This window comes from Solanum tuberosum, unplaced genomic scaffold (assembly GCF_000226075.1).
Source record: "Solanum tuberosum cultivar DM 1-3 516 R44 unplaced genomic scaffold, SolTub_3.0 scf00805, whole genome shotgun sequence".
Taxonomy (NCBI): Eukaryota; Viridiplantae; Streptophyta; class Magnoliopsida; order Solanales; family Solanaceae; genus Solanum; species Solanum tuberosum.
This window is the reverse complement of record NW_006239717.1, coordinates 56,417-68,603: the sequence shown is the minus strand read 5'-3', so window position 1 is coordinate 68,603 and position 12,187 is coordinate 56,417. Positions and strand designations below refer to the sequence as shown.

The window sequence follows — 12,187 nt, the reverse complement described above, 5'->3', positions numbered from 1 at the left end:
TGGCGGGGGGGGTGGGGGGGGGGGGGGAGGTGAAGATGAGGTATGTTGGAGAGTGGGAAGGGTCACTTGTGGAACTTGTTTTCCCTACTTTCTTTGGGGAATCATTTTCCTCATTTTTAAGGAGCTGATTTTTCTTAAGAAAATGTTTTCCAAAAATTTTGACCAACCGAACATTGAAAAATTGGAAAATATTTTCCTCCATACTGAACACACCCATACTAACTATCTATTAGAACGACCAAATAGATATACTGGTTTACATAGTTCAGTCCTTTAAGTAATTATGTTTGAATAGTAATTTTCAAGACTCGAGAGAGGATGAGCTAGGCTCTGTGCAGCTCATCCAAACTTTAAAATATAACAACCTTAACATGATCTACTAAAGCTAAATGCTTTTATTTCTTTGTTCATTACAAGGAAAAGGCCCAAATCTTATATTTTCTATGGTTCTTTCAGCTATTCTTACATATTCGGATGGAATAATGCTGCTTTCTTTTGTCTCATAGAATTGAGATGACATATATTTAAAGGATAACTCTCTTCTCCCAAGCCCTCAAGTCTCTATATTAAACATATCGGTTGGACTTAGCAGCATAGCGGAATCTGTCAGAAAAACATGTCTCGCTGAACCTGATATCTTAGTGCTGAGTGCATCAAATCAATTTGTTATTTGAGTATTAACGTTGTGTTGGATGTCCTGATCATTGAGATCTGATAAGGCAGACTTTTTGCTTTGATTTCTCCAACAGGATGATTCTATCTTCATTTCTTATACTCTATTTAGTGATTCGGTCGTACAATGGTCCTGACTTGGTTTCAGATAGTACTGAGAATTATGTAGTCAGTCCTGTAATATCATTCGTTTAACACCTGAAACATTGAGGTCTGGTTGCTTTTGCAACAACCAAAGCAACAACTCCACAGAAGTTGTCTGCTTAAATTTCGTTTCAACTTGCTCATGTTACCAAAACCGTAGATCCTAAGACAAGTCTAAACTTGAAACTGCAACAACCATTTAATCATTTAATCGATCATTAGAGAACCAAAAACCAATAACAGTAGCAACAGAGATCTTATATCCCTTCTCATTTTGTCGAGCAGGATCCACTAACTGCACTTTAATTTGATTGCTTCCAGGCTCGACCTTTGCTTGGTAATGCACTTGAAAAAGGGGAATTTGATCAGTTGACAGATCCTCGCCTTGGGAATAATTACATTGACAGTGAGATGTTTCGAATGATTGAGATTGCTGCAGCTTGTGTGCGTCACTCAGCTGCAAAGAGACCAGGGATGGGACAGGTAAATTCATTTACTTACTGGAAAACTAACACTCAAACAACCTCAAGTCTTCTTAAACAGAAGAAAAATTACATTCTCGTCATGCTTATGCTTACGCAGATCATGAGAGCTTTTGATAGTATGCTAATGTCTGATTTGACAAACGGGATGAAAGTTGGTGAAAGTGCAATATATAACTCTGCTGAGCAATCTGCACAGATAAGATTGTTTCGAAGGATGGCATTTCCTAGTCAAGATGTTAATTCAGATTTTTCGAGTCAAAGCACCAATTATAGTAGAGAGTTGTCTGAACATGTTTAGATGAAACATCTGTTAATATATCAAAGGCTGTTTTAGCTGAGAGGTACACTGATTAAGTTTTGTAAAGTAGGTCCCCTTTTAGCTTGACATACGTGTAGTTTCTGCAATTTGACAGCATTTTTTCTGTAAGTAACTGGTACAACTGATCAAGAGTTCATTCATTTCCTTTCTTGTTCAAGAAGGTCACAATGCAAGTCTTGATGAAATGTACAGGTCCTTCAGTTCCTTCGCGGATATCTGATAAAATTAGAACGATATAGTGATTAACATGATCCCTGTGCTAGAATGACACGCACAAATCAAGAAATGGTCCCCTTCTTGAGCAAATATCTATCATGTATTTATCTGAAATAGGAAGAGTTCTAAAAAAATACAATACATAATGAGTTTTGCTTTGTATTTATTTGCCTGGAGTTATATCGATTCGTTTTATGTTAGTGTATTAATTTACCCTGATACAGAGTGAACTAAAAAATCTTTTTGGTACTCTTATCATATAGTATATTTTTTTTAATTGTAGTACGTTAAAAAAACAAGTAGTGGAAAATTGAAGACTTCTTATGTAAATGTTAAGACTCATATATTCTTTTATTTGATTCAGTCATGCTAGTGTTCCCACTGTGCTTAAAGTTGACCACTTGGCATCGAATCAACATGTTATGTGTTTGAATATAAAGTTTTTTTTTTTAATCTAACTATGATTAATTAGCATTAATTTTACCTTATATATTACTTGATAATGAAAAATTATATGACATATAGTAAGAGTGATTAGTTGAATATCATTAGTTGAAAAATTATATTAATGTATACAGAAAATTATATGAAGTATATAAGTCAGTTTTTTCTTTTCATATTTATATTAGATATTGAACACTCATAACGAAATTTCTAACTTTATCACTACTCTTTCTATCCACTTTTACTTATTCACTATACTAAAAGTTGATGTATATTTGTCCAGTTTAGAAAATAATTATCATTTAAGTTCCTAATTTACCTTTATTAATTATAGTGATTCCCCAATGTATTTTTTAATATATTAAATTTATTATATTCAAATGATAATATAATAAAATTGTCATTTTACTTTTTATACTTAAAGACTTGTCAAGTCATTACTACAATAATAACATATTCAGTATAGTTCCACGAGATGAGTACTCTGAACTACCTCTTCTTCAAATATAAGATAGAAAAGCATATTTTTAATAAACCTTCGACTCAAAGCAAAAATAATCGTAAGAAAATGTAATGAAAGTTAAACACTGGCCTTTTTCCATTCATTGTCTTTTTTAATTTTATTTTTGGATTTCCATTAATGGCTTCACCAACCATTCATTGAATGACAAACTGTCTGGTCACTTTCGGTGGCACTAACAGCCATGAATAAGTTCAATAAATACAGTATTTCTGTTATTCAGAAAATAAAAATAAAAATAAACAAGTAAGTCTATATATATATATATATATAATGTACAGGGTAATGCTAAATGATCAGAAAATTTAGCCAGAAATTTAAAAATTCTATAATATTTTTTATATTTTAAAATAAACTGATATTTTTTTATTTTTTAAATAAAAGGTATTAAAGTTAAAAGGATAAAAATGTTAAAAAAGATAAAATAACATGGCTAAAATATCATTCTGGCCAAATTCTGGCCAAAAGGATTTTTCCTAATATATAAGAAAAAAACAAGTAATAAGTCTATATATATATAAGAAAATTTGTTATTATCCAAAACTAGTTAATATTTTAAGAATTACAACAAAATTTTCCTATATTTACGTCAAACCAATAATAATTCACAATCTTTTTATATCACTTCAATAAAATAATATTCCTAAAAAATTTCCTCTACAGTTTCCTCTCTCTTTCCCTCACACGGTTTCTCATTATATCATTATATCCAAAAAAAAAACACATCTCAAACTTCTTCATTTCTCTCCTTCTATTTTCTTCAAAATATCGAGGTATTATTACGAGCTCAATAATAATATATACGTTCGTATAATGGCTAGCCTTCAATCTGATGAACAACTCAAACAACTCAAAGAAATATTCGGACGATTCGATCTTGATCATGATGGAAGCCTCACACAACTAGAGTTAGCCGCGCTTCTTCGTGCCCTAGGGCTCAAACCAACGGGCGATCAAATCCATACATTATTAGCAAATATGGACAATAATGGCAACGGGTTCATCGAATTCGATGAACTCGTAAATGCCATTATGCCTGATATGAATGCAGAAATTTTAATAAATCAAGAACAATTAATGGAGGTTTTTCGATCGTTCGATCGAGACGGTAACGGTTACATAACGGCTGCTGAGCTGGCCGGGTCAATGGCTAAAATGGGTCGCCCGTTAACGTATAAGGAGTTATCTGATATGATGCAAGAAGCTGATACTAATGGTGATGGTGTTATAAGTTTTAATGAGTTTGCTAATATTATGGGAAGATCTGCTGCTGATGTTCTTGGATTAACGGTTTCGTAATCAGAAACGGATTCAGGATTTGAACTTTACAGGTCGGGTTTTGATTAAATTTTAGGTTTGAAATCTATTACTGTATGTATTATTTAACATAGAATTTAAGTCAAGGCTAGTGATTCGAATAAATTCCTAGCTCTTTTACTAGATTCGCCTCTTGATTAACCGGTATCTAAGAGCGGTTTTCCGATATGTTTTTATTTTTATTTTTATTTTTAATTGTGACATTAATTAATGTTAGAAATTGGTGTTGGTTGATGAGTTGTAGATGATGACTTTGATGGTATTAGACTTGGTCCAATTGATGACTTTTATGGTGTTGTGATTTAATTTGTATTTTGATGTGCGAGAAAATGAAATTTATAGTACTTTTCGTATAGTTTTTGAATATCAAATTTTTTTGTTTAAAATATCAAATTAATGCAATCTAATTTAACTTTAAAAATGAGTCAAAATTGATTTTCGAAAAACGTAACATGACAAATAAAGTAGACGGAGATAGTATTATGTAAGGACAAGATTCCCATGGTTAGCTGTATCTATCTTTTTACTAACTTTTTTTGTTATTATTTTTAGGCATAATATATAAATGTGTTCTTTAATTTGATGTTATTTTATATTTATACTTTTCAACTTTGGTGTGCACAAATAGATATTTAAACTTGTATATAGTTGAACAACCATACACATGAGTCCTATGCGGCATAATACACGTAGAACACAACGTAAGACACATATTGCCATGTAGGATGTCATTTATTCAAATTTATACAAGTTTTAATGTCTATTTGTACACACATAAAGTTCGAAAGCATAAATATAAAATAAAGCCAAATTAAAAAGTATATTTATTATTTATTATAAATGACTTGTTTATATGGATGAAAGGGACTATATATTAATAATTCAGCATCGAAAAGTCAAAAAGTATCTTTTGTACCACTTGTATAACATAAGACAAATATGAGACAGAGTTTAAGATTTTTTTATTTTTTTAGTTTGTGATCTCAAATTAAAGATATGTAGAACGTATTAAAATGTCATTTTATTTTGGTGAATATAAACCTGTCATGAGAAAAATTTATAATCAAAAAGTTGCAAAAAAAAACATTCTATTTGAAACAAATTAAAAAGGAAAGTAAGATAAACAAATTAAAACGGAGGGAATATTAATTAAAACTGTTTAGAGCTGATATAACCTTTGTTGAGTTGTTATGAAAATGACCCATATATATTCTTATTATTACACAAATAGCTCACATATATCATTTTCCTCTAATAGAAGTGAAAAAATAATTTTAAATTAACAACGAAAGATATATCAGCTCTAAATGATAAAATTGAAGGGTATATTAGGCCTTTTTTTTTTTTTTTTAGGTAAAAGGGTCCCCGATTAGGATTAGCGCTAATAATTTTTAAGAAGTTATTTGATCTCTCAAAATCAGCCTCCAAAAAGGAACTCTTCATGCTGGCTACTTCACTCAACACACAATATCACACATGTAATTTGGGTCAAATAACATGTTGGGTTAATGATAATCTAATGTGATTACACTGATTTGGTGGGATAATTTCAAGCTGTTAATCATTTTGTTTCGACTTTGGACCTAGAGAAACATTTAAAGGCCCAATTATTAAACATGAGAAGAGCGAGATGATATGAATCTTTTTAAAACTCCATTGCAAATGTAATTGTGCTTATAGCGGAACTTTAAAAAATGACTAAAGTTTGGACTAAATTAGAGATCTATAGCTATAATTTGCATAATTACGATGCATAACTAAGTTAGAAGGAGGAGAGATGCAATCAATGATTTGGGAGAGAGAAAAGATGTTAGATACAAGATATATTCAACGTATACATGTTATATAAACACATACAATCTGGTATAGGTTGCATTCAATATATACATGTGGTTAGAGGGAAGAGAGAGGGAGAGAAAGACATGATAAGACTCTTTTTCTTGAATATTATTCAATAAAATTTCGGAGAGGGACGAGAGAGGGAGAGAGCTGGGAGCGAGTGGAGAGATTTGCTATAAAACCTTGAGAATAGTTATATTAGATAATATTTCAAAATTATAACTATATTATATAGTAGACACAATAGTTATGTTTGCTTGTAGTTTTCCCTTGTATTTGTGTGTATATACGTATTTACAACAAAATTGGGCCAATAGAACTGGACCTACAGTATTTCGGTTGTTGAAGCCCAGTGTGAAAAAATGTCCAAATATAATATTAAGTCTTGCTTCTGATTCAAAGAGAAAATGTAACTGTAGTCTTAGGTGATGTGGCAATTCTTAAGACTTAATTATAATACTAGAGAACATGGTTGCGAGGGTTAAAAATATGTGTTAGAATAATTTTTCTTGTGGATTAATTATATCATCATACTATCCAATCGTATCATTATCTCTCATTTGAAATGATACATGCTCTATTAAAAATTAAAATTATTTTATTTCCATTGCACTGAATGGGGAATTGTTAGTATTTTTTGATGGTCCTCCTTGCTTTTTATTAAGATACCAGGGAGATTGAACTTTTATATTGTAATATCTATTATGGATACTTTTGTGAATGTTTTTGAAATGGTTTTCAACATAAACTAACAGTAAAAAATATAAAGAAATACATCAACGTCTTATCATTTGTTATTAGATTGATTTTTAGAGAATATATTCTCTAATAAAAAAATATTTCATCTTTGTATTACATTGAAACTAATACATGAAAAACGTCATGTCATTCTTTGTATGATTGATCTAGTGAAATTCTTCGGTGTATATATTTTTTCAATCGCTCTTTTTCCTTTTTAAAATATGCAATTTGCTATTGCATAATATTTTCATACATCACTTTAACCGCTTTGCTTGATTTTTCAGTTGCATCTGTATTCAAAAATAAATATTTTGTTAATGGTATAGAAATACAACTTAATATAGTTATGAATATTAACATTAATATTTTACCTTGACAATTCTCCAAACTAATTTGTTGGGGATGATCCATAATTTTCTTATCAATTGTAGTACTTCTGTATAAGTTTGTCAAAGTTAAACTAAGGATAAAGTGTTGCAATAAAATGTAATTTAAATATAATAATATTGAACATTGGAAAAACTAACCTCAATAAACCACTATGAGCATATGATGACTATGAAGATAAATGGTGTGTCTTGATATTTTTAATTTTGTTTGTGGTATTTATACCACTTTTTTTTATTTGTTGGTTGTGCTTTCCACTTAATTGTTTAAATTATGAATTAATTTTTTGAATTTGTTAAATGTTTGTGGTAAGATAAGTGTCAAGATTTTGATAAATAATTGGAGGAAAGTTGGGGATTTGTATGGTTATTTGTTTATTATGAAAGATATGTTATTAATTTATTATGCAAATATAGTAAATGAAAAGGGGTAAAGGATTAGTTTAGGATGGTGTAATTGTATAAAAAGTAATTCATATATGTGAGTTCATTAACGTATAATGTTACATGATTCTCTAATATTGTTGGTATTTTTTTCTTGTGAAAAATTAGTGTATTGTACAACTTTTTTCCTTCCTTGGTTGTGCTCTCCATTTAATTATTTTAAATAATGAGAATATTTTTTAAACAACTCCATGGAGAATTGTTATTTATAGATTGATTAATCATGAAAAATTAAATAGAAGAAGGTTGAGGAGACATGATATTTAAGTAAAGAATGCAAATAGTTAGATATTTTTTTGTAACTCATGAAACACAATAATAATTATCATTTACAAAAGTAAATTTTAATAAATTTTGCAATAACACACGATCTTAAAGTACTATAATCAATAGACATTTCTAATAGGGAAGACTCACTTAAGCATTGTACGAAACAAGAAACTTATATACTCCTAAGTAGTATTAATCTTTCAAACAACAAATGTTAAATATTTTTAATAGAATTACTATTTAATTTTTTATTTTTTATTTTTTTTACAAAAGAGGGAATCAAAAACTTAAGAACTTCTTATAATAATAATAATAATATTAATAATAATAATAATAATAATATTAATAATAATAATAATAATAATATTAATAATAATAATAATAATAATAAAAGATCATAAACTTATGTACTAATAGTCAATTATGAATTATATTGTATTTTGAAAATTAATTAACTTTACATTCTCATGTTCTATCATTATAATTAATAAAATGTTGATCCACATAACTATAATATTACATCTACATGCTTTCTTGAGTAGCATACATGTATATATTAACTCCCTTTTCTACTTTTATTTTTAAAAATATGCAGACCTGAAAACACAGTAAGTTAACCTTAAACAACAAAAAAACCATAAAAATAAAATTAACTAATCAAGTAAAAACCTTAACGAATATTTAGTTATGAGATAAAGAAGAAAGACGGAACCTACAAGAGAAGCAAAGAGAAAAAATCAAATACTTTTTTCTAAAAGAAAACTCATGATTCATATAATCAAGAATCCAAAAAAATAATTAAATATATAATTACAATAGAAAAAGTGATAATTATATTATGCATATCGAATCATTTTACCTCGTAAAAGCAAACTATGCAAAAATGTCTGATATTCTTCATTATAGATATCTCTCCTGCAAAATTAGATCAAAGAAGAGAAAAAATTAACCAACCAATGAGACAAAAAATGAAGAATAAAAAAAAATAAAATAAACCAATCATCATACATGTCTCAAAATAGGTTTTTATTAGTGTGATTTTAAGGAGTTATAAAATTGTATATTAAATAATTTGAAGGTTATGAATATGAAAGGTTAGAACTTAGAAGTTATAGATGTTACTAAATTAATTATGTAATTGAAGAGATATGAATTAAAGAGATGCTTTTATAAAATAAAATATAAAAAAAAATACAAAAAAGATAAATATGATTCTTGGCCATTGAGAAGTGCCACATCACTTCTTTTTTACCTAACTTTATATATAGATATATAGATTAGTAAGAGAAAATTTCAGAAATAGCAAACATAGCGGACATAATAAGGCTCTATATAGTTTTGATAATTGCGCTTCATAACTATAGTTTTGTTTGCTATGGAAGCGGTGGTTGCATATTTCTGCCCGTTTGTATATTTCGCTTGCGAATATACAAATAGGGTAAGTATATACAAATTATGTATTTATATATAGGATTTTTTCAAAACTCCGTTTGTATATTTCACTTGTCAATATACAAACATAGTAATTTATTATGATTTTTTTCATAAATTATATACAAATAGTTACGGTAAACATATACAAAATTCTGGATTTACACAATTAGAAACATAATTATACAAATTAGGCAAATAACAAATCTGTGAATTAGAATTTTCCTAAACGGTAGCTATAACATTTAATATGATTGAAATGTTTGGCATTCTGCACATTTTCCCCTATTAATAACAACTTTTTTTGACAATCATAAGATACTTTTACTTATATAGCGGTCTTTTAAGAATCACAATACATAATCATAATCTCTAATTTAATGCTAAAAGAAAATGTCAGTTTACCTTAATTAGAGTCATTCAATCCTAAACAAAATATTGTGTAATTTTTTTTAGAAATATCTCTCTCTGTTTCTCTGTCGTATTCAAAATATTTCGAAATATACTTCTATTTGGTAATTACAAAATTCAGTTATATTTAGCCTTCAACTGAATTGGAAGGAGAGTTTAGAAAAAGTTTGTAATTTGGATCTTTGAAATAAATTGTTGCATTTGATTTCCCTTAATTCTTCATTTTTTTCAAAATGATTATTATTTACTCTTTTTTTTGTGATTAAGATTATTATTGAGCAAACAACATAAATTTCACTAGTTTAGGGTTTAATTACGTGTATTCACTTTAGTTTTTGAAATTACCTTCCGTATCGTATATACTACGCCAGATACATGTATCTGGCATACTCAAATACAAGTATCTTGGATATATGCAGGTCAAATTAGGTGTATTTGTTTTAGATGCATTGTATCCAAGCATGATTTACATGTATCTAGGATATACTAACTCTCTCGCTCACCACCCTCCTATCTCGATCACCTCTTTTTTATCTCGCTCGACTCTCTCCCTAGATACATGTATAGTATGATCCGCATGTATTTGAGATACATTGACTTTCTCTCTCACCTCTCTCCCTATATATCTATTAATTAGTGAGACAATATATGTAATTATTTCAAACTATAGAGTGAATTAGAATTGGAAAAATCACCCCATATACACATTTAAGAGTCAATATTACAGGTTTTAAACCTATTTTTAAAAAATTCTTGCTTATAACAGTTTAATTGCGGGTTATAACATATCACTAATTATTTATAAATCAATTAAATTTTACTTTATTAAATAATTAATCTTTTTATAATTTTATATTATTATTAAATTATTTAAATAAAGAATACCCCATAATTATCTCTTACACAATTATAGGGATTTACATTGATTACTGTACATTTTACAGTTACAAGCCACACCCCCACACCCCACCTAAATCCCTCACCCCATGTCAATCCTACACCCCTAAGCAGCACACCTATGTTATTCAACACACCACCATCCCACCATCCCACCACCCCACGTTCAAAAAAATAGAAATTCATCTTTCATATCTTTCATCCATACTCCATTGAAGCCGGTTTCAACATCTAAAAACTGATTAGGAGAAATATATTCTCCATACAATCAAAACAAAAGGGCAAATTCACAACAATAATAATCAATATTTTAAGATTTTTTGACAAAACATGTCGAAGAAACTTGATCATACTCCTCGAAAGAGCCCTCGATTAGTAGAAGCGACATCTACTACTGAAATAGAGGCTCCAACATTCAACATTTTGACTCAATCGCATCCGCCAAACAAAAATGAAAGTCCGGCGAAAAAGGGCGGTACTTCACAAAGAAAGAAACAAGTTACACAAAAGGGGAAGAAGAGTCAAGAAAAGAAAATTGAAAGTCCTGCAAATCAAAAAGGACAAAAAAAGGAATCTGATTCAAATTCAAATTTTGTAAGTGAGAAGAAGAAGAAGAAGAAGAAAAAAACAAAAAAATCAACCAACGTCGATACATGGGGAGTCTTCAAAACCATCAAAAAGAAGAGCAACAACGAAGGAGGACTAGAAAATTTCAACACCCAAAAAAGGTAAAAAAAAAAAAGTGGTTAGGATAAATATTATATTTAATTTATTTTACAATAATTCAATTTAGTAGATTTTTTGTTAAAACTGTTATATTATGCATATTATTGTTTGGCATGAATTTTGTTTAATGTTGGCATGAATTGGTATAAAAATGGTATGATGTGTTACTTGTATTTGGTGTGAAACTTGTTTAAATCTGGTATGAAACACAGTTTAGAAGAAAGCTATTTTTTTCAAATTATTCTCATTATGTCTACTAATCTGGCATGAAAAAGCTGACTTAATATACAACTTATGAATATGATATGAAATGTGTTTTAACATTGGTATTAAACTGATTTATTGTTGGTATGAAAGTTGACTTAAGTTGTGTATTATTTTTATCAAAGATGGTATGATATGAGTGTTCCAATTATGTGAATTGATTGTAGTTTGTTAAATTACTCATTTTTTGTATAAATTAAGACTAATGTTGGTATGAAATTAGTATTTCTTATAATATGAAGGTTTCTTTTCAATTTCTCCAACTAGGTTGATGGCACTACGTAAAAACAAAGAACGATGATGGCACGATCAGTGAGAGTGAAGTAATTGGGACTGTTGCTAGCAAATTTGGTGGACCCCTCATAGCAATTATCCTATACCAAGACCACAGAGATCAAATTTGAGATAGTTGATTACAGCTTAGACTCTTTAGTATTTCATGTTTTTTTTTAAACTTTTGAACGATATATATTTGTTTTTTATACAGTTTTAAGAATTGAATGATATATAATATTCACTGTTTTCTTCAAGTCAGTTATCAACTACATATGAATTACAAATTGACTCTCATAATTTCAGGATACTAGTTATATACAAACTGCATGTCAATTGGATACAAATTTCTGGATATCAGTTATATACAAACTACATAACAATTGGA

General features: G+C 28.7%; 2 protein-coding genes across 2 annotated transcripts in view; both read left to right on the top strand.

Moving 5' to 3' along the window:
• LOC102595213 (proline-rich receptor-like protein kinase PERK9) overlaps positions 1–1,804 on the top strand; it is a 7,490-nt gene extending 5,686 nt beyond the window's left edge. The window contains exons 7-8 of the mRNA XM_006367467.2: positions 1,138–1,299; positions 1,399–1,804. Coding sequence (XP_006367529.1) covers positions 1,138–1,299; positions 1,399–1,599 — 363 coding nt within the window. The 3' untranslated portion in view covers positions 1,600–1,804. The remainder of the gene's footprint in view (positions 1–1,137; positions 1,300–1,398) is intronic.
• Positions 1,805–3,539: 1,735 nt separating this feature from the next.
• Positions 3,540–4,413, top strand: LOC102594874 (probable calcium-binding protein CML15). Its single transcript, XM_006367466.2, has one exon. It carries the CDS (start codon positions 3,614–3,616, stop codon positions 4,097–4,099), a length of 486 nt encoding a protein of 161 aa, XP_006367528.1. The 5' UTR covers positions 3,540–3,613; the 3' UTR covers positions 4,100–4,413.
• The last annotated feature ends 7,774 nt before the right edge of the window (positions 4,414–12,187 follow it).

Excerpts from the sequence above, each read along its gene's own strand:
- LOC102594874 (XM_006367466.2), top strand. The coding sequence starts at position 3,614 with ATGGCTAGCCTTCAATCTGATGAACAACTCAAACAACTCAAAGAAATA.